This window comes from Ascaphus truei, chromosome 8 (assembly GCF_040206685.1).
Source record: "Ascaphus truei isolate aAscTru1 chromosome 8, aAscTru1.hap1, whole genome shotgun sequence".
Classification (NCBI taxonomy): Eukaryota; Metazoa; Chordata; class Amphibia; order Anura; family Ascaphidae; genus Ascaphus; species Ascaphus truei.
This window is the reverse complement of record NC_134490.1, coordinates 46913116-46937414: the sequence shown is the minus strand read 5'-3', so window position 1 is coordinate 46937414 and position 24299 is coordinate 46913116. Positions and strand designations below refer to the sequence as shown.

At 43.1% G+C, this 24299-nt stretch overlaps 1 protein-coding gene across 1 annotated transcript in view; it reads left to right on the top strand.

The window, feature by feature from the left end:
- The window catches only part of SORCS1 (sortilin related VPS10 domain containing receptor 1), a 442630-nt gene that overhangs the window by 279160 nt on the left and 139171 nt on the right, over window positions 1-24299 (top strand). Inside the window, 2 exon segments of the mRNA XM_075611820.1 lie at window positions 9732-9796; window positions 16028-16146. Of these exon segments, the coding sequence (XP_075467935.1) occupies window positions 9732-9796; window positions 16028-16146 (184 nt within the window).

Genomic DNA, 24299 nt, shown 5'->3' with positions numbered 1-24299 from the left:
AGCCATGACACACACACACAGCTCAACAGGCCACCTCCCTCCTTCCCTGCTCCCCTCCTTACCTCCTCATTGGCTCACACGCGCACCACATGACGCGTCAACGCTTCAGAACACCACCTTCTGGTAGCACTTGCCGGCTGACGCGTCACAGCACGTAGTGAGCCACGGAGGCAGCGGGGACCAACAGATTGCAGGTAAGAGGCTGGTGGCGCACGCGGCTGCGTGCGCCGCCGGACGCAGCGGGACCAAAGCCTTACAAGTACACTTACTACAGAACACCGCACAAACATGTTAAACAATGTAAAGGAAGGGATTAATGAAAGTAACTATAAGTCCCTGGGGAGGCAGCGTATATGTTGTTGTCAAGCCTTTTCCCAGAGTCCAAAAAATCAAGAAGGTTCTGTTTCCCTTGCTCCGTGTCTGTTAGGCTGGGGTCCGCTGTTGCTTCAAAATCCAACTTCAGCCTCTTTAGACAAGAAATGTTGGCCCATATTTAGTAAGCAGTGCTACTGTATAAGACACTTTCTGCATCCGGACACTTTATGACAAATTCAAGTGAAGGGACTGAAAGCTTCCCTCTTGCGTGTCTTATTCAATAGTATTGAGAATTTGCAGGGTTTTTTTTCACGATTAAAAAAAATTGTGTGAAAAAAATGAAAAAGGGGTTTGCACGTCACATGGGTTATGCAAGCTAGTTTTAAAATATAAGTAACACACATTTTCAAACATGTTGGGGGAAAACGAGAAAATTCACAGTTTTGTTTAATTAAAAAAAAAATAAGGCTACATTTTTGGGGAAAAGGAAGATATTTCACACCCTTTTTGCAATAAAAAAGCCTTGCACAATGTTCACAAATTTGCAAAAAATGTGCGAACTAAAACGCACCAGTTTGCATAGATCTATTGAATAGCCCTGCTGGTTAAATACAGTATAGGGGTGCATCTCCTTAGCACCACAAAATAAATTATAAGCTAAATTATAAGGGGAAAAAATATTTTACCTAATACTAGTAGCATAAAGGGTTCGATTACTCTCAAAATGATTATCTTGATTATGGTCGACACCTTCAACTTGTAACTAGACTGTTCAGTAAAATAATCTTGTTCAGCAGATAAGATTTATGATACCAGATACACACCAGTGCAGATATTTGCTGAAGATAAATCCCTCAATACAAATACTACCTATAATTGAATTACAAAACCATTATCATGTGCTGAATAGAGTAATGTTATGGCTGAATTTTGACAAGATAATGTTTGCTAAAGTATTCGTGCTTATACGGCGACTCCGCTGTAGGTATCTCTGAAAACACATTCTCATTCGTCTTATTTTGATGCAATATTTGCTTTGTAGATAGTGTCAGAAACTTGCAAAATGATGGGGTTCCGGACAAACCAAACTAGTTTCTTTTCCCCATCACCGTACTAATTGACATTCTGTTTGTTTGAACCCAAGTGCAAATACTTTGCTTCTTCAGACAGAAAAGCTTATAAAAATAATATGCTGAGATGACTCAGCCCTGACTGGTGAATCACAGGAAACGCTGCTGCGTTCTTCATTAATATTTAGTTAACCCTGTGGGGCCATGTATCAAGCAATTATATTAACACCCTGCTGCTGTTTTAACTGTTCATAACTTTACTTTTCCATTATATGGGACCAACCAGCCAACACTTCAACCCACTCCCTTTATGCAATGGCACTAGAGCGGAATATAGAAGTGAGTGTCGTGCCTTTTACAGTTAAGTAATGTATGCAAGTATTATTAAACAATAAGGTAAAGAAGCAGTAACTACTGGGGAGATCCTAAGAAATATTTAACTGGCCAAAAAAAATAATCATTTTTAAGCATGGATATTGTTTAATCTTTTGCAATATTCTAATTCATTTTACATGGTATAAACTGGTATAAACTGGGTGGGAACTTAAACAGATGTTTTAGTTTTGGTTTAACATTTTCAGGTTTTTTTGTTTTGATTGGTTTTGGTTTTGGTTTTGGTTTTGGATTTGTACAATGTTATGTCAAGAAAACAAAACCAGCAGGAAAATCATTTCAAAATTTGAACTTGTGTGGAAAATTTCAATAGTTTTATCATTTGCAAACTCAAAAGGTCAGGAAGTTTAAAGCAGCAGTCAAAGCTGCCATTTTTTTTAATTCAAAATCTTCTCCTTTATATGTGCATCAATACAATCCACACAATGATAAGTAATTAGCTAAGTTGCCGATCGATCCGTTCTCCGGTGAACGATTGGCAAAGATTCGGCTCGGGAGTTCACTTAATGGCTGCCAGCAGAAGAGGACCAAAGATGCAAAGTTCTGTGGGGAAGATCATGGCAGTCACTAGATACAATTGGTGCACTGCTAGAGAGAGGATGAGGCTGAAAAAGGGATGTGCCAGAGCCTGTTTAAAAAAAACAGGTGAGTTGTTTAAAAAAAAAAAATAATAATAATCTACAAGTATTTTCTCATAGTACAGAAAAAATAACCCCACAAGAAACAAAGTTTCTTTATTAAAGACAAATTACTAAGCAGCAAAATTATATTTCTGTGAATGCACACACAGGGAGAGTTTACTAAACCTGTCCAAGGTGCTGAAACCATAGTTTGTATGTATGTATGTCTTTCCTTATATAGCGCCATCAATGCACATAGCGCTTCACAGTAGTAATACACGTGACAATCATAGAAATACCTAATATACAAATAACAGGTCATTCAGACATAAAAATGACATTTAGGAAAAAGAGTCCCTGCTCTGAAGAGCTTACAATCTAATTGGGAGGAACAAAGAGATACAGTTTTGCTTTATTTTGCACTGATAGATACCATTCACAAGCATTTCATGAATTGCATGTGGGGGGAATAGGTGCAACAAACAGATTTATTCCTTTGGTTGATTTGTTAACCTGACAATGAACTAGAAAAATAATCAATAAAAAATATGAAGTAATTATATAAAAACTACATTATTTGGGGGCATGGTCAGGGCTGAACTGAGCAGTTCAACTCCACGAAACAAGGTGATATTCAGCCCTTAAACACTTAGCAAAAAGCTCCTTTCAGGCATAAATTGAGTACTTAACAGCTTGTAAATTGTTCCTGGTACCCCTCTGGGATCAGACCGCCGCTCAATGGATATACTTACGATCCAAGAAGGACTTCTACAGTCACTGCTCCACGAGGATCTCCCGTGAGCCCCTGATTAATCCAGGACCTACGGAGAGAACCCGGCGGGGGTGAGAACCCCTAGGTCTGTTGAGGTGATCAGATGGGCTCCTGTGCAGTTGAGGGCAAGTGTTGTGTGTGGACGAGAGACGAAGGACTGCAGGCCAGGATGGCAGCCGGAGGCGCGAGTGAAGTGGCCTAACACCAGCGGCGGGGGAGAGACACGGCACTGCAGAGGAGGTAGTTAGCGAAGCGGAGGGGGACCGCCTGTCGGGAGTCCCCGCTCTGGCAGAGTGGGGTGCTCTCAGCTGGCGGCTGCCAGCTTCTGAGGCTGCTGCGGAGGCCCTGGAAGTGCGGTGAAGTGGCTGTCTTGCCTTGACGCTCGGCAGCGGTGCCGCTGGAGATCGCGGACCTGTCTACCCCCCCCCTACACACAGTGAGTCCGAAGCCTCCAAATGATGGACCAGACCCAGCACACTGGGGTGTAATCTCCCAGACGCCTGCTACGGAGGAGGCCTCAAGACTGCCCAGAATGTCCACTCTACCCAAGATGGCTGCCGATGGCCTCTAAGAAGCAGCAGGGAACTACAGTAAGTGCCAGTCAGCTACTGACATTGAGGGTGAAAATCCAGAAGCTGACAGTCCCCTCATTCATTCAAACACAAACTCAAAGCCTTTAAGTAAAATCCTGCAGCTCAATATCCTTCTTCTTCAGGGGAGCATCCACCCCCCTTTCTTTTTGTGTGTATAAGAATAATACATGGTGGGGGGAAAAAAGAGAGACAAACAAATCAACAAACACACAGACTGCAGTACAGTGATCTCTCACAGAGGAATATGTATCCCTCTAAAAGATCTGTATGCACAGAAAAGCCTAAATAGAGCTGGCTAGATGGCGTCCTGATACCCATGTTCCGTAAAAACCTGGGCTTCATTCTAAGCTTATGACAGCAAATCAGCTCTGACTAACCTTCTAAAAATAAACCTCATCACACTCAAGTCCCATTTACCATGGATTCGAAAGCTGTTAGAACCGTCAAAAAGAAAAAGAACCAGAGGGAGTTACGAGAATACTTTAAAAAACATGGTCGGCCAGCCCTGCAACAGGTGGAGTTGGGAGAGGATCCCTCTGTGGAACACTCAGATTCTGAACTAGGGATGGAGATCGAAACTCTCTCCATGAAGAACGTCTTACTTATCTTCTTTAATAAAATTGAGTCCCTATTGCAAACAGCAGTGAAGGATATTAAAGGGGAGATACCTTCCCTGGGGGAATGCACCAGCTCTTTAGAATCCAAGGTCGACGCTACAATCACCCGGCAATCCCTTATGGATGCTGAGCTCAAGGAAGTGAAGTCCCAGCTCCTAGACATCAAAGACAGACAGGAAGATGTGGAGAACAGAGACCGTCGTAATAATCTCCGGACTCGGGGGATCCCGGAATCAAAAATGGATATCGAGGGGTTCATGGGCAAATGGCTAACATCAGCCCTTCCAGATTTTACAGAGGAGTCTCTTACCCTGGACAGATGCCACAGAGCCCGAAGAATGAGACCCCAACCAGGAAACAGACCAAGGAATGTGGTGTTGAGATTCCACTACTTTAAAACAAAGGAGGCCTTCAACACGGTGACGAGAGGCTCCAGAGACCTCAAGTTCCAAAATACACCCCTACAGGTATACGCTGACCTGGCGCCTTCCACACTTGCCAAAAGAAGAAATCTCTCAGAGGTAATGGCGAAATTAAGATACCGCAATATCAAATATAGATGGACATTTCCCTTTGGACTCATAGTAGTTAAAAATGGGAGACCTCAGACACTCTGGAACCCGGACGACGGTGAAGCCTTCCTCAACCGCCTGGGCCCCCCACCCTTCGGACATGCTTCGGGAGGTGGGAGCCTTCCAGCCCTGGAACCATCTTGGTCCACGATTCCTACAAGAAGATCCTCCCACCCGGACGCAATAGGAACTGGGCTTCATTAGGTGAAGGGAGAGGATCATGATAACTGTGAAGAAGACACATACCTTGTGAGACCACCTGACATGTATTGCAGGATCTTCTGCCAGGAAAAGGGTTCATTCTCTATGCAGCCCAAATTTTACAAACTGCCTTTGTTTTTCACTTTTCTGACCACTCATCGAAACAGACACCCGACGCTGGGACCAACCCCTAAGCTTAGCAATGGATCCCATTCTGGAATGGAGTAACTGAAATATTGGAATTAGTACTGCATTTTTTTTTAGGAAATATCCCTTAATGATTCTCCAAGTTTTACAGCTACAATATACTTGAAACCTCACTGGGGTACAGCCCAACTGTAGCCCGCATGCTGTAACTGCATCGCGGCCTCCAAGGGTGGTACATGTCGGAAAATGGACGCACTTGGAGTCAGGCGATTTACCCTAAATCACCAAGTGTTGGGAGCTACGGTAGTAGTGAAGCCTTAACCATTACACCAAATAGCTATCCACCTTGTAATATAAATGATTGCCATTTATTTCCTTAACATTCCAGTTCTGTCAGGATCTGCAACATGTTAGATTTACAGTAACAAGCAGTCTACGGAGCACATTTTCTTTACAAGAGGTTACTGTACTAAGGAAAATCCATGCATTCAATCCTTGTAAGAGCCTTGCAATACTTCACAACACATACCTGTGCTCGACCATTTTTAGCTGACAACCCTTTCTGAATGAATGTAGGGAGTTTTATCTATTGCAGACACTTGCAAGGCATACTGGGTCACACTTCAGGATACATCCATCATCTTAAAGCTGCTAAAATCACACAATATAATCTGTGTGTCGGGTTTTGTTGTCTTGTTTTACTGCATCCAGGAAACTAATATTGGAAACACGTCAGTGCCAGGCAATGTCCCTCCTGAAATAACTCGTGTTAAAGAAAAGTCAGGAAAAAAAGATGGATAGCTCACTTCTTCAGAAAATAAAATGCATATCTTGGCCATGCAAGAAGTGTGAAACTTAAGCTTTTCTTGATGCTATTTTTTGGGGTATACAGAAGGATGCACAGATGCTCCTTCCCCTCTGGTTTACAAGCAGCCAGTTGGCATTCCTATAGCACAGCTGTGAAGCACGGCTCGTGTTTCCCCAGGACATTGTAGCTGGTGTATATTCATCTGGCCATAGAATCTAGATGCTGTTTAATGTATCATTTCAAGCTACCCGCAGATGAGCCGTGCAATAAATATATTGCTAGTCTGCTTTGAGATAAGTGGGCAACTAACTAGCAATATTTAACGACAGAGAGAGTGTGAAAGAGAGTGAGTGAGTGAGAAAGTGTGCGTGAGAGAGTGTGTGAGAGTATAAGGTACAGCAATATGACCTCAAATTGTTATAGCAGGTCAGACAAAGCCTTGAAAGCTTAAATCTGAGAGGAGCACATACTGCAGTGCAGGTGTGTGCAAACTTGCCCCCCTGCATGCTGCCCCCTGCTGACCCCCCCCCCCCCCTTTACTTTGGCTCTGGTGTCAAATGACGCTGCGGGTCATGTGACGTAATTTTGCTATCGTAATGTGACATCACGTAACCCTGTGGCGTTATTTGGTGGTCTGTCTACCCAAGCTCCAACCACTGAGATTCTTTGGGCTCTGAGCCTACTGCAAAGATGAGGCTAAATTATGCCCAGATCAATGGTATTTACTTCGCTTGCAAACCATTAGTAACCTTATAATAACTTGAACCTGAAAACATAACATAGTATATCAACATGAAATATTTTTGCATTAACTCTCACAAAACCAAACTATCGGGTACAACCCCATATTAACTGGAATTAGAAAACATAATATGACAATTCAACGATTAGTGTTTTTACGAATAGTCCTTTTATATTAAACCCTCAGGATTTGCCAAAACAGGAGACCCCCCCAAACCTCAGTTCTGGGCGTTCAGCCTTTTTCCGCTCCTAACCAGGAGCGATCTGTCCAAGAGATTTCCCGTGGATCTAGAGTTAAAGGGTAATGGGGGTTATGAGTCAATAAATCTTGGAGAATGTGGACCTATTGTTCAGCTTAGGGTTTGGTCCCAGCATCCGGTGTCTGTTTCGATGAGTGGTCAGAAAAGGGGAAAACAAAGGCAGTTTGTAAAATTTGGGCTGCATAGAGAATGAACCTTTTTCCTGGCACTATGTCCTGCAATACATTGTCGGCTGGTCTCACAAGGTATGTGTCTTCTTCACACAGTTATCATGATCCTCTCCCTTCACCTAATGAAGCCCAGTTCCTATTGCACTCACACATCTCACTCCTAGCCAAAGGCACTTACACTTACAGCCATCACCCTTACTACTCCTCCATAAGCACCTACACCAATCCACCAAGTGCAATTACACTTAATCCTAGTGTCACTGTCTCTCACAACATTGCTTGGATTATAGAAACCATAGGGCATTGTTTGTATCCTATAATGTACAGTAAATAAAGATCCCACTTGTGGTTCATTTGCATGTCTCAGACAGGTCAGCAACCCTGCCTTTCCCCATTATTTCTTTGCATACAACGCTTCCACTGCAGCCAGGGATTCTACAGTGTGAAACTGAGCACAGTACCAGAGCTTTAGAAGAATGAAGTAATAATATAATACAATACAAAGTAACTATAATCTTTACTCATGATATTCTGCATACTTTTACAGTGGAAAGACTGTTGCACAAGGCAGTTTTAAATTGGACTTTAGTGACACATGGCTTTCAATCGGTTGATGCGATTTGATGCTGTTGTAGAAGCCCTGCTAGGACTGTATAATGAATGAACAGATATGTTCTACATGGTAGATATGGATTTGGGCTGGGATTCAGACTAATACCACTGGTTTCTGCTGCTTAAATTAAAAAGCTGGCTGATGAGTTACTCCGGGGACGCCGTGGCTGCCAGGAGGAGTTCTTCTGCTCAGATGCAGCTGCAGCTTTGTCTTTTGTGAGCAACAATGGGCATAGAACTCTGCCGAGTTTTTCTTTGCTTATTATTTATGTTGCGTTGCCGACCTCGTCAGGGACAGAAACAAAGAAAGAATAAAGCAGAACACCAAATGATATAACGTTCAATTAGAGTAACTACATGGTTAAAAGAATTTGCAGCACATGGACCAATGGAACAAGACTGTCACACACACAGGCAGGAAAAATAGGTCAGTTAGAATATAAATATGCAAACTGCAAAAACTATCCAATGGACTTAAAAGCAAAAATGTTTAGTATGAGTAGTGCCGGTGCAAGGGTATTCGGCACCCTATGTAAACCTCCAGCCCTGCGTCCCCATTCTCCCCCACCCTGATCTTTCAGATTTTCTATGTTACTATTGCCCCATTCTCTCACCCCTCCTCTTCCTCTCTCATCTCACCACCCTCCTTCTCTTCTTCCTCTCACCCCATCCTTCTCTTCTTCCTCTCACCCAATCCTTCTCTTCTTCCTCTCACCCCCATCCTTCTCTTCATCCTCTCACCCCCATCCTTCTCTTCATCCTCTCACCCCCTCCTTCTCTTCTTTCTCTCACCCCCTCCTTCTCCTCTTCCTCCTCTTCCTCTCATCCCCTCTTTCTCTTCCTATATCACCCCCCTCCTTTACTTTTCTCTCTCACCACCTCCTTCTCTTCTTCTTCTATCACCCCCTTCTCTTCTTCTCTCATCCCCCCCTCCTCTTCCGCTCTCACCCCCTCCTCCTCTCACCTACCTGGCTTCATGGTCTGAGGTGGAGCAGGGCAGCAGAGGAGGGCGTCAGTGGGAGAAAGGGACAGAAAAAGTCACGCGGGGGGAGAAGAGGACTGAGGACCGTTGGAGCAAGAGCAGGATGGCACAGGAGGATGGCTGTGGCAGCGGCAGACGTGAGTGAAGACTTCCAGGTCAGACTGCTGGGGCGGACTCCTCCCCGGCTGTCCTTTTCTGTCTCCCTGCTCTGCTCCTGCCATCCTCTCTCGCCGCCACCCACCATCCTCCTCTGCTGCCACCGCAGTCCAAAATATGCCGCCCTAGGCGACCGCCTTAGTCGCCTAGTGGTAGCACCGGCCACGAGTATGAGTCAATGCCAGATAACGGCTGGATGAGGAATACAATATCAAACAGAGCTTGATGAACCTGCCCCATAGTTAGATAGAGATTGTTCAAATATACTGAAATATAAGTATTTCCAGACATTGTACAATTGAACTTGAATAGATAGTGAAGAAACGCTGTGGTTGTACTTTAGGTTAAATTGACAATATAAGCAAACTGGTTGTTTCCAATCTGGAATAAACTTCTATGTGCAGATCTAGCAGACAATATTGCACCCGCTGTAGTGCCCCCTGCTGGTTAGTGTTTTAGTCCTAACCCCTTTTATGCGCAGTTGATCCAAGACAATGACCACTTATCCCAGTGGCGCGTTGGTTATGAGAAATGCGCCAGCAAGTGCAATGACGTCTGCTACATCTGTATGTATGATGCCCGCTCAATAATTTCAAGAAGGGTACAGATTCTGATCAAAGTGCCCTGGGTGGAAGCGTCACATAAAGACTGAAGCTGAAAACACTGTCCTGGCTCATCTTTGTAACAAATGTTTCTCGTTAGGACTGTGACCAGCTTGAACAGAGACGCTGACCTGGTTCATCTGGAGACCAAGACCGTGGAAGGGCGTAAGTACATCAACTGTCATATTAAGTTTTATACACCAAGAATAAAAAATACTAAACATAAATCAACAATATATATGCAAAAGGAAAGAAAAAAACAGAAAACTCCCCATGCTTTGCACAAGGAGACAATGTTCAACAGTTTCAAGGCAAGAATGTACTTGTTTTTGTTTCTTGGATAAATAATAATGTTGTTGGACCCGGAGAAAACAGACAGAATACATGCCTTTCACATGACATTCCGGCCCCTCCATCTGTGGTGCGATTCCTTACTTATTGGGGGACGGCACTTTGCGTTACACACGACACAGTAACATCACATAAGAGAGGAGCTGAAATACATTTCTGCCATGTTTACAAACTAAACACAAAACCCCAGCAAGCTCTTTTTGGGAACCCCTGAGCTTGTGTTTTGTTAACCTATTCTCAGCTGTTTCAGCTGTTGGGGGTTGGTGGCTCCTCCTTCCCAGGTTTTAAGCCCGCCCCTCCCCACTTCCCTAGTTTGCAGGTCCTTTCATTCTACTGGATATAGATCCAATGTGTTATTTCTCCCTCCTAATTGAGGTAAATGAGAATTTTAATCCTAATAGAGGCATATTAGTATTTTATCTGGAAGTGTTAGGACCTGCGAACTGGCCAAAGGGTTAAACTAAATGACCCTTTTTCAAGAGAATATGTAAGTATTTTACTGTGTATTTTTGTCATGTTGGATGTAGCATTGGGCTTCTCTGTCGTATGTTTACAAACTAACATTGATAACATATTTAGAAAGGCACTCAGATGTAAGCCCATATTCACTAAGTTGTGCTAGTTTTTTTTATAGGTCACCTTACGACTCACATCTAAATAAAGATTTCTTGAGGAATAGCACCAGATACTAAATAGGGTGTTTAATCTCTAAAGCAGGTCCCTAGCATTGGATCACTCTAGTCCAATATGGGCCTGCACCTTTAATGAATGATAACATGTTTCAACACATATACTATATAGTTCAACACTAATATATACTCCAAAGTATATATTTGGAACATTTTCATACACAAATCCTGATACACTTTAACACTTTTTTATTTTCATCTTTCAACATGTGTAGAATTTACCCCAAAGGGGTTTACACACACTGATTGGCTATAACATTTTCAAAATAGCAAAAGGTTTTAAGGAGGTATCGGGGGTTAACAAGGTTTTATGGTTCTGGTGTTTGCTTTTCCGATTTCATTTCAGAATCACTTTCAAACTTACACTTCTTATTCTCAGTTGCAAAACACTATTAAGTTTGCCCATTAGGGCTTTTTCCCTGCACAGTGTAAAGTTTCAAATGCAAATGAATTCTTATCTTTTTTTATGCTAATCATAGCATTTGAAATCATTTATAGGAACCTTTTAAGACTCTCTCGACAGCATTTATCCCAATGCCGGATAGGTTCAGATTTTGCTGGCTGCAGTATTATACAGCTTAATTCCAGATATAGATTGGCAGATATTAAATTCAATTAAAATTAAAAAAATAAATAAAAAAGAAGACTTTTCTTTATTCAAACGAAATCACACACTGCTGCGATAAAAGCTCCAGAACAAAGCAATACGGGAAGCTTCCGACTGTGTCCTTATTTGCATCTCAGTTTTTATTTTAATATTGGACACATGCACAAGCTTTATTTGTATTGAGCTGCTGAGAAATGTGACAGTTGACAGGTCGTACGGATGACAAAGGGAATATGAGGACGTGTGTTCACTGATAGGTCTGATGATTAGTTCACTAACTGCTACTGTATACATACTCCCTGATTTTTTTTTTTATATATATATATATATATTTTTCGCCGAGGCCCCCCTCCTTACCCCCATTGGAGAGGGAACTCTGCTGGTTCGGCCGGAGCTCCACACGATTGGGAGTGTGGGGTGGCCATTTTGTTTATCGTGCATGTGCAGTATGGCGATGTGTGCATGCGCAGTTACGATTGGAGAGGTGGCCATCTTGGATGGCTCCACAGGCATTGTTTTAGAGATTACAAGTCCCAGAATGCCTGGGAAAACGGCCCGTGGGCTTTTGACGAGGTAGCGTTGGAAAGGAGGGGCTCAAGAAGAGACAGGATATCCCCCGCGGCCAGAGAGTCAGTGGATCAGTCTCGTGGGAGCCAGGAAGAGAGCAGGTTGTGTTCAGGGAGCAGTATCTCCTGGACTAGGCCTAGGCCTTGCCACTTAGGCCTCAGCTTGACCCTGAGACAACTTAGTGAAGTGTGTAGGGAAGGCCCCAGATAGGGACGCTCCCCTTACACTAGATTAGTGCTGTTGCACTCGTGACCGGACGGCCACACAGCGCACTGCGGCCTGGGACCAGGCCACAGGACTGAGACATTCAAGTGAGACACTCCAGCTGGAGCTCACCCCACAAGGCGGATCAGGGTCCTAAGAAGTGAGGGGATTGGTGTCGGAGACCCCGCTGCGTGGGATCTGACTGTCCTTGATCCACCAGCTACACTTGGGTACAGGAGTGCCCAGGAACGTATGTACGTGCACCAACGATTAACACGGGTGGTAGCGCTATCTCACACTTGGGTGGGATTTGCTGGGACAGAAAACCAGGGGTATTGGTGCCACCGCACCCTCAGTACTTTGGGGGAATCACCACAGGTTGGGTCGTTGGGTGTATACTGTGGGTAATATGTGTTATTATGTGTGTACAGTAAAGCTTAGTTATGTACATTGTGTGGTGTATTTTTCATTACTGTGTATTGGTTCCTGTGAGGGGTTATCCCGCCAACGCTGGGATCCCTGATGGGTGGAGGCGCTGCACTGCAAAGAGAGAGAGAGCTCACCCCAGGCTCCCAGCGGCGGAGGCTTAGGTCTCCAGTGAGCAAATCGGTATAGCAGCACGCGTAGTTCCCTTAGGCGCAGGGAAAGGGGGCTGCACATTATATATAGGTTTGCTTTTATCTTCCACATTACAAACTAGAGAAGGCTGCATTGCACGACTACAGCTGTGATTCCCAAACAGGTAATATAAGGGAGAGCTTTTCATCTTTCATGGACTTTGAAAGTGAACTTTCCTTCCCCAAACCCGCAGACCAATAAACCCGGACACAAACTCAGACACACCCAAGCAAACTGACAGACCCAACCAGTTTGTGAGCTGAAATGAATTATGGGTTTTATTAGTAATACGGCATTTTTGCAGCAGAATGACAACTCCCACAATTCAATGCTACTAAAATATGGCCATATTTACAGTACTTAGCAGTCTTTTGTCAGAAGATACCTTCCGGCACTAGAAGCCATTATACAGCCCATTGACTCCAACATATCTCTGGATTTAACATTAAATGAAGATGTGCTGAACATCTTTTTTATTCACAACCCTACACTGCCACTTGAAGTAGAAAGGATATATTTTACACATAATCTCTGCCTTTCTGCTACTATACCATAGATGCAGTGTACATACATTTGTTTGTGTGAAGATCTCGCTCCCATTGTACTTTGGTTTCCTGTATTAATGTCGAGTAGCCTTTAGTTAATGTCTAGGTGCAGGTCAATCTCGTCAGTCACAAAATGTGACAACTCGCAGCATTATCTGTCTGTCGCCCCAGCTTCTGAGCACATTGTCCCACACTTGCGCTGTGAAGAAAGTTGTCTTTGCGACAGCATCCGGAGAAAGAAATGTGAACCTTATGTTCATCACTAGTTTATTCTCCCACCCAGATGATCCTACCTAACACCCAGACACCAAAGTGCCGATTAATACTGTCCAAAGACCAGAAAGCCACAACACACGCCAAAACCTTAATAAGTTATCATTTTAAAACATGATATACTACAAAGATATTACAAAACGGTGACGTTTCAATCCTATGTGGCCCTTTGTCATGCCATGTAGGCTTGCAGAGGTTTATATTTTTGTAGTATTGAATGTGTTTTAAAAAGTTTTTTTAAGATTTGGACGAGGCTGGGGCTTACTATAATTTGGATTTTTAACTGCTTCAGTATTCCTGGTTTATCCACTGGGGACCCGGACAGCTAAGTAGTTTGTTTTTTAAACTAATCTGAGTGCCCCAAATTAACATTTTCTGTATATTTTTACCGTTCATGCAAACAGCGCTGCTTACCTTATTATATTATAAAAACAGTGTTTGCTGCTGTTTTGAAAGCAGTGACCCGACTTCTACAGTGATATACAGTGATTTGGGATTGTAACCACGGTAATGCAAAATAAAACAGAACATCTGTATGTATTTGGACACAAATTCACCTATCCAGTAGCAGTTAGCAGGATGTTAGCAGTGTGAGTAATATCACTCAGAGGATGAACAGACTGGTGTGTATACTGTATTATAAGAAGGTGTATAAAAAAGAGCAAGCCGTCCGTGGCAGAATAGAGCAAGCTGTTTGTGGACACAAAGGTGTTAGGAAGTCTGGCTGCAGCATCTTGTTAGAACATTTATCATGTTGAAATCCCTAGCTGGGAGGTCAGGACATGAAAACCTCCATCTGTCTATGGGACTGATCCCAGCTTTGTGTTTCTCTCTGTGGCTGAATTGTTCTTTGAAGTAGCAAAAGCAATGTGAGCTACAACTAAAAGCTTATTCTCCAGCCATTATACATTCCCTCCCACTCAGAAAGCTTTGGCTGTATGGGACGTGCAGGAGAGCGATTTGCACAGGAGTAAGATGTGCACAGATGTACAGTACTGTGCTGACATTAACAAAATTGCTTTGAATGACATCAGTATTTATTACAAGAAAGTCGTGTGTGCCGAGCACGCGCATTTTAAGTAAAACTTCTTTGTCTTTGGTCACTGTTTTGTCACAGATATTGTATTTGTGATGTTGATATTTTTAATTAAAATTCAAAACACAATGTCAGTGGGAAAACGCAAAGAAGTTTGACTTAAAACGCGCGTGCTCGGCAAACACACCTGTTTTAGCTATTTGCACTTATATAGTTATACTAACTGTCTCTGTGTGTGTGAGTCTATGGTGCCTCTGTGTGTGTGCCTGTGTGTGTCTCTCTGTGTGTGTGTGTGCATGTGCCTACCTCTGTGTATATCTGCCTCTGTGTGTCTGTGTGTCTTTGCGTCTGTGCGTGCGCCTGCCTCTGGGTGCCTCTGTCTCCCAAATGCTGACCTGGCAGTTTGTAACCTCTGTGCGGCCTGAAATTGTGGTTTTGTGCACACGCGCAATGGACGCGCGCCCATTAGAGCGTGACATCATCCGCGTTACAGATTTTTGTTACAAGGTAAGGATTGAAACCCAGTACTAGTGATGAGTCTTTTTCATTGCCTCTGTCTTCATGCTGCTTATCTGGGGTAAATATACCCGATCATAGAGCAATCTACTCTATTCTCTGAATTTGAACATGTTCATATCGGACCAAACATTTTGGACAGCAAAAAAGTTCACTTCAAATTGTTTTACTAGGAAGTAATACAGTGAGAGTTACCTCTCGTTTTCACGTCTGTCCTGGGCACAGAGTTATGATGACAAATACATAGTTACATTAAGCGAGCAGGGTTATACATTATATACAAGACATTGCATGCACAGTAAGAGATAATATATGTTATAGGCGTATGTATATGAATCTAATCCAATAACAGAAATATCAGTAATTCATTACAGCCCCTGTTATTAGGTTACTATTCCACATTAGAATACTGCATATTGTCTCTAGAACTGAACATCTAACTGCAATGCTCCTCCTCATTGTAACTTGTTACCACAGGACACTTTCCCGGTACCCTGTCTTTTTCTTACTGTGACCCTCTTGTTTCCGGACTTCTGCCTCTGTTCTCTCGCCCATAATGTGTGTCCCATTTTATTGTGACCGTCACCGTTTCCTCTCTTTGCTCTATCTCTTTAATGTTAGCTCCAGGAATTATAGTCTTTAATGACCTTAGTTTGCAATACTGTCGGCATCATGCGCAAACATTCCTGACTAACAACCTATATGAATTGTAAGAAAAGTTGATGAAAAGCTTTTTATGTGATGCAGCAGCAAACAGATATTTGAAATACATTTTTTTGCCAAAGTCTAATTTTTCTTCTGCTTTGAGACCGTCTTGGATTTTACAAGGGAAATGTGCAGAGTTCTCGGCAATATGTGTTTTAGAAAGTACAGAGCCAAGTGAAATTTAATTTCTGAATACACAGGACTGTTTTGTACAATGTTCACACTTGCATGTGAGCAGTTAATCCATGTGTATGCAGAACTGTAAGCTTTGTTTTCTTGTTGCAGATGCTCAGTATATCGTTTGCAGAATGCACAACTGCTCCGAGACAGTGAGGGGGAAGCCTTTCCCAGGATACATTGACACCAACTCTTTGATTGTCCAGGATGAATATGTTTTTGTCCAGGTGAGAAGCTCTCTTGTATTTCTATTCATTTCCTAATTGTCCTTAAGGCGCTAAACTGAAATGACTGCATCACAGAGCAGAAATATACATTTAATTTCAGGTTCCCTGGACGCAAATCCAACATACTGACATCAGTTGTGTGAAATATTATTTATGTTCATAATAACAGGAGGAACTTCTACGTCTATTAGTAGAGGAAGATGTTCTTGGCATTTCTTGGAAATAAAAAGGGCTAAGACACACCATAAACATCATAGGCGCAGATCCAGAAACAGGTGGTAAGCTCCCCATGGAAGTAAAGGCGAGCGAAAGCTTAGCACCTTTATGTGGATCTGGATCATTGTAATATTCCCTTTATTCATTGGGCTCACTGCTGCCAGCAATGCTGCTGCTGAACATGTTTCTGAAAATACCATGCAATTAAATAGTTCCTGAATCTGTCACTCCCCCTGTTCCCTACCCCCAAAAATAATCGTTCAGTTAAAACAAAAATCAAGGAAAACACGATCATATCAGATTGCTGCTGAACCCCTTTTCCTGACAATGTAGCCTGTTAAGGACTTTTGCATTGAAAGGGCAAATCCACTGGGTGTCTGCACAGTTAAAGTATACAAGAATATTTGTCATTGAGTTTTAAATGATCTTGTAGTAACTTTTTCACCAGAGTCTTATTGTTATTCTTTGCAAACTGTATTCAAAGCCCCCAATCTGCAGACCCCTCTACCTGCAAATCTGATACAGGATAACTTTCTTTATCCCACAATGGTAAATACATTTGTGATGTGTTTGAGTGCTTTTGCAGTTAACTAGTTTTAACAGAATATAGGACCATTTTTGCTAAGCATTGCTTTCCACGAGACATCTTACTGCCCATTAATGTGAACTTCTAAAGTATTTTTTTCTCTCACTTGTTTAAAAGCAGGACAAGTATTCTGTGTGGTGTATTTCCAGGCCAGATGTTCCTAGTGTAACTAGCGCTGCAGTGTACATGTTTACCTTTTTTTTTTTACCTTACCTGGGTTAAGGTTTTCAGAATCTTATTATTGGAAGATTTTACCCATTCATACCCCTCGGGTAGCGGAGGTTTTTTCTCTTGGCAGTAAAAGTAAATCACTTGTTAAAAGACCTGACAATTGACTCATTCAGTGACACAGAGGAGTTTGCATCCTATTAATGTGATATTGTCTTGTAGGGCTTCCAAAGGTCTTTTCTGGGCAGTGGTGGTTAGATGACTCCAATACCAAGTAATTCTGTATTCCTTGAGTAAATGAGAAATATGTTTATCTTTGTTGCACTAATTGTATCCCCAGAGTACCTTTTTGCTCATCCTGCTGGTGAATATATTAGCAAAGGCTTTGGGTCAAAGAATGGGTTGAAAGCTTCTAGAATCGTAAATTAATACTCCTCTTCTGCAAGGAGGCATTAAATACAAGCATGAGAAACAGTTAATGGTATCCCAAAGAAGTCCTATTATTCCAGATTTTAAAATTGCCTTGAAGTTTTAACCCCTGATACTGCTTCCCTTTTCAAGAGCCATTGTTTCTCTAAGGAGTCAAAGTTAGGACAGGCGCTGAAAACAAACAAATGTGGTGATTCACTAAGGTACATTGCAGGTTAATACCAAATCAGGTACGTTATCTCACAGCGGACCTTAGCAAATCTCAGACCCTTATTCGACATGCTGGGCTCCATGCTGGATAGGATTTTAGTTCTGTTTCTTTGGATGGAGCTTATCTCTTCATCAGCACTGGAAAACAGATTTACAGCATACTGAACAACGGTGGCCATGTCCAATTGCAACCTGATGCCGAGTGTGCCCAAGAACAGGAAAACATATAGAAGGAATTCCAAAACAGAGAGAAAAAGAAAACATCGAAGAATACGTGAGGTTTAAGTAAAAAGGCTAAAAAATGTAAAACTACAAGTAGCAAATACTACAACATTGACATATGAAAAATTGAAAAAGAATGATAAATTCCAATACACATTGAATAATAAGATGTCAGCTGTGTTCTAAATTGCATTAAAGGCAAACAGTTCAGTCTCATCAACATTAACGAATTACCTTCAGTAAAACAATGCCCGCTTAAATACTGATATTGCAGATCTAGTTTACTAACAGTTTCCACAGATATGTAAGAACTCGTTGACCATTCATTTACAAATACTGATAATTTCACCTACTGATTCTGGTAAACTCACGGTCTGCTAACCTACTGATACTTATCATTTCTACATGTGAACAAACACTTTCACTGGTGTTCAGGTTTTAGTTCAAACATTTTTTGTGTTTTGAATTAGTAAAAATCAAAATAACGATTTTTTTTTAAAAAAAAATACAAATTTAAGACAACTTTTACGAACTTCAAACTTTTTACAAAAGTCTGTGATTTTGCTCAGTTTAATTTTAATAAAAAAAACAACCCTGAAAAGAATACTCACAAAAAACTATTTGAAGATGAGATTTTCTTGGGTTTTGCGACGAACTTGAAAGTTCATTCTGAAGTGTGACTCAAACTTCCGAACAAAGGTAGAAGGTTGGAAAATTCACTGCCGGCTAACTCAGTGATATGGGTAATCTCAGAGCATAGCATACTGTGCCACTACTAGATCTCACTACCGGCTAACTCAGTGATATGGGTAATCTCAGAGCATAGCATACTGTGCCACTACTAGATCTCACTACCGGCTAACTCAGTGATATGGGTAATCTCAGAGCATAGCATACTGTGCCACTACTAGATCTCACTACCGGCTAACTCAGTGATATGGGTAATCTCAGAGCATAGCATACTGTGCCACTACTAGATCTCACTGCCGGCTAACTCAGTGATATGGGTAATCTCAGAGCATAGCATACTGTGCCACTACTAGATCTCACTGCCGGCTAACTCAGTGATATGGGTAATCTCAGAGCATAGCATACTGTGCCACTACTAGATCTCACCACCTGGTAACTCAGTGATATGGGTAATCTCAGAGCATAGCATACTGTGCCACTACTAGATCTCACCACCTGGTAACTCAGTGATATGGGTAATCTCAGAGCATAGCATACTGTGCCACTACTAGATCTCACCACCTGGTAACTCAGTGATATGGGTAATCTCAGAGCATAGCATACTGTGCCACTACTAGATCTCACTACCGGCTAACTCAGTGATATGGGTAATCCCAGAGCATAGCATACTGTGCCACTACTAGACCTCACCACCTGGTAACTCAGTGATATGGGTAATCTCAGAGCATAGCATACTGTGCCACTACTAGATCTCACTACCGGCTAACTCAGTGATATGGGTAATCTCAGAGCATAGCATACTGTGCCACTACTAGATCTCACTACCGGCTAACTCAGTGATATGGGTAATCTCAGATCATAGCATACTGTGCCACTACTAGATCTCACTGCCGGCTAACTCAGTGATATGGGTAATCTCAGAGCATAGCATACTGTGCTACTACTAGATCTCACTGCCGGCTAACTCAGTGATATGGGTAATCTCAGAGCATAGCATACTGTGCCACTACTAGATCTCACTGCCGGCTAACTCAGTGATATGGGTAATCTCAGAGCATAGCATACTGTGCCACTACTAGATCTCACCACCTGGTAACTCAGTGATATGGGTAATCTCAGAGCATAGCATACTGTGCCACTACTAGATCTCACTACCGGCTAACTCAGTGATATGGGTAATCCCAGAGCATAGCATACTGTGCCACTACTAGACCTCACCACCTGGTAACTCAGTGATATGGGTAATCTCAGAGCATAGCATACTGTGCCACTACTAGATCTCACTACCGGCTAACTCAGTGATATGGGTAATCTCAGAGCATAGCATACTGTGCCACTACTAGATCTCACTACCGGCTAACTCAGTGATATGGGTAATCTCAGAGCATAGCATACTGTGCCACTACTAGACCTCACCGCCTGGTAACTCAGTGATATGGGTAATCTCAGAGCATAGCATACTGTGCCACTACTAGATCTCACTACCGGCTAACTCAGTGATATGGGTAATCCCAGAGCATAGCATACTGTGCCACTACTAGACCTCACCACCTGGTAACTCAGTGATATGGGTAATCTCAGAGCATAGCATACTGTGCCACTACTAGATCTCACTGCCGGCTAACTCAGTGATATGGGTAATCTCAGAGCATAGCATACTGTGCCACTACTAGATCTCACTGCCGGCTAACTCAGTGATATGGGTAATCTCAGAGCATAGCATACTGTGCCACTACTAGACCTCACCACCTGGTAACTCAGTGATATGGGTAATCCCAGAGCATAGCATACTAGATCTCACTACCGGCTAACTCAGTGATATGGGTAATCTCAGAGCATAGCATACTGTGCCACTACTAGATCTCACTGCCGGCTAACTCAGTGATATGGGTAATCTCAGAGCATAGCATACTGTGCCACTACTAGACCTCACCGCCTGGTAACTCAGTGATATGGGTAATCTCAGAGCATAGCATACTGTGCCACTACTAGATCTCACTACCGGCTAACTCAGTGATATGGGTAATCTCAGAGCATAGCATACTGTGCCACTACTAGACCTCACCACCTGGTAACTCAGTGATATGGGTAATCTCAGAGCATAGCATACTGTGCCACTACTAGATCTCACTACCGGCTAACTCAGTGATATGGGTAATCTCAGAGCATAGCATACTGTGCCACTACTAGACCTCACCACCTGGTAACTCAGTGATATGGGTAATCCCAGAGCATAGCATACTGTGCCACTACTAGACCTCACCACCTGGTAACTCAGTGATATGGGTAATCTCAGAGCATAGCATACTGTGCCACTACTAGATCTCACTACCGGCTAACTCAGTGATATGGGTAATCTCAGAGCATAGCATACTGTGCCACTACTAGACCTCACCGCCTGGTAACTCAGTGATATGGGTAATCTCAGAGCATAGCATACTGTGCCACTACTAGATCTCACTACCGGCTAACTCAGTGATATGGGTAATCCCAGAGCATAGCATACTGTGCCACTACTAGATCTCACCACCTGGTAACTCAGTGATATGGGTAATCTCAGAGCATAGCATACTGTGCCACTACTAGATCTCACTACCGGCTAACTCAGTGATATGGGTAATCTCAGAGCATAGCATACTGTGCCACTACTAGATCTCACTACCGGCTAACTCAGTGATATGGGTAATCTCAGAGCATAGCATACTGTGCCACTACTAGATCTCACTACCGGCTAACTCAGTGATATGGGTAATCTCAGAGCATAGCATACTGTGCCACTACTAGACCTCACCACCTGGTAACTCAGTGATATGGGTAATCCCAGAGCATAGCATACTGTGCCACTACTAGATCTCACTACCGGCTAACTCAGTGATATGGGTAATCCCAGAGCATAGCATACTGTGCCACTACTAGACCTCACCACCTGGTAACTCAGTGATATGGGTAATCTCAGAGCATAGCATACTGTGCCACTACTAGATCTCACTACCGGCTAACTCAGTGATATGGGTAATCTCAGAGCATAGCATACTGTGCCACTACTAGATCTCACTACCGGCTAACTCAGTGATATGGGTAATCTCAGAGCATAGCATACTGTGCCACTACTAGATCTCACTACCGGCTAACTCAGTGATATGGGTAATCTCAGAGCATAGCATACTGTGCCACTACTAGATCTCACTGCCGGCTAACTCAGTGATATGGGTAATCTCAGAGCATAGCATACTGTGCCACTACTAGATCTCACTGCCGGCTAACTCAGTGATATGGGTAATCTCAGAGCATAGCATACTGTGCCACTACTAGATCTCACTGCCGGCTAACTCAGTGATATGGGTAATCTCAGAGCATAGCATACTGTGCCACTACTAGATCTCACCACCTGGTAACTCAGTGATATGGGTAATCTCAGAGCATAGCATACTGTGCCACTACTAGATCTCACTACCGGCTAACTCAGTGATATGGGTAATCTCAGAGCATAGCATACTGTGCCACTACTAGATCTCACTACCGGCTAACTCAGTGATATGGGTAATCTCAGAGCATAGCATACTGTGCCACTACTAGACCTCACCGCCTGGTAACTCAGTGATATGGGTAATCTCAGAGCATAGCATACTGTGCCACTACTAGATCTCACTACCGGCTAACTCAGTGATATGGGTAATCCCAGAGCATAGCATACTGTGCCACTACTAGACCTCACCACCTGGTAACTCAGTGATATGGGTAATCTCAGAGCATAGCATACTGTGCCACTACTAGATCTCACTGCCGGCTAACTCAGTGATATGGGTAATCTCAGAGCATAGCATACTGTGCCACTACTAGATCTCACTGCCGGCTAACTCAGTGATATGGGTAATCTCAGAGCATAGCATACTGTGCCACTACTAGACCTCACCACCTGGTAACTCAGTGATATGGGTAATCCCAGAGCATAGCATACTAGATCTCACTACCGGCTAACTCAGTGATATGGGTAATCTCAGAGCATAGCATACTGTGCCACTACTAGATCTCACTGCCGGCTAACTCAGTGATATGGGTAATCTCAGAGCATAGCATACTGTGCCACTACTAGACCTCACCGCCTGGTAACTCAGTGATATGGGTAATCTCAGAGCATAGCATACTGTGCCACTACTAGATCTCACTACCGGCTAACTCAGTGATATGGGTAATCTCAGAGCATAGCATACTGTGCCACTACTAGACCTCACCACCTGGTAACTCAGTGATATGGGTAATCTCAGAGCATAGCATACTGTGCCACTACTAGATCTCACTACCGGCTAACTCAGTGATATGGGTAATCTCAGAGCATAGCATACTGTGCCACTACTAGACCTCACCACCTGGTAACTCAGTGATATGGGTAATCCCAGAGCATAGCATACTGTGCCACTACTAGACCTCACCACCTGGTAACTCAGTGATATGGGTAATCTCAGAGCATAGCATACTGTGCCACTACTAGATCTCACTACCGGCTAACTCAGTGATATGGGTAATCTCAGAGCATAGCATACTGTGCCACTACTAGACCTCACCGCCTGGTAACTCAGTGATATGGGTAATCTCAGAGCATAGCATACTGTGCCACTACTAGATCTCACTACCGGCTAACTCAGTGATATGGGTAATCCCAGAGCATAGCATACTGTGCCACTACTAGACCTCACCACCTGGTAACTCAGTGATATGGGTAATCTCAGAGCATAGCATACTGTGCCACTACTAGATCTCACTGCCGGCTAACTCAGTGATATGGGTAATCTCAGAGCATAGCATACTGTGCCACTACTAGATCTCACTGCCGGCTAACTCAGTGATATGGGTAATCTCAGAGCATAGCATACTGTGCCACTACTAGACCTCACCACCTGGTAACTCAGTGATATGGGTAATCCCAGAGCATAGCATACTAGATCTCACTACCGGCTAACTCAGTGATATGGGTAATCTCAGAGCATAGCATACTGTGCCACTACTAGATCTCACTGCCGGCTAACTCAGTGATATGGGTAATCTCAGAGCATAGCATACTGTGCCACTACTAGACCTCACCGCCTGGTAACTCAGTGATATGGGTAATCTCAGAGCATAGCATACTGTGCCACTACTAGATCTCACTACCGGCTAACTCAGTGATATGGGTAATCTCAGAGCATAGCATACTGTGCCACTACTAGACCTCACCACCTGGTAACTCAGTGATATGGGTAATCTCAGAGCATAGCATACTGTGCCACTACTAGATCTCACTACCGGCTAACTCAGTGATATGGGTAATCTCAGAGCATAGCATACTGTGCCACTACTAGACCTCACCACCTGGTAACTCAGTGATATGGGTAATCCCAGAGCATAGCATACTGTGCCACTACTAGACCTCACCACCTGGTAACTCAGTGATATGGGTAATCTCAGAGCATAGCATACTGTGCCACTACTAGATCTCACTGCCGGCTAACTCAGTGATATGGGTAATCTCAGAGCATAGCATACTGTGCCACTACTAGACCTCACCGCCTGGTAACTCAGTGATATGGGTAATCTCAGAGCATAGCATACTGTGCCACTACTAGATCTCACTACCGGCTAACTCAGTGATATGGGT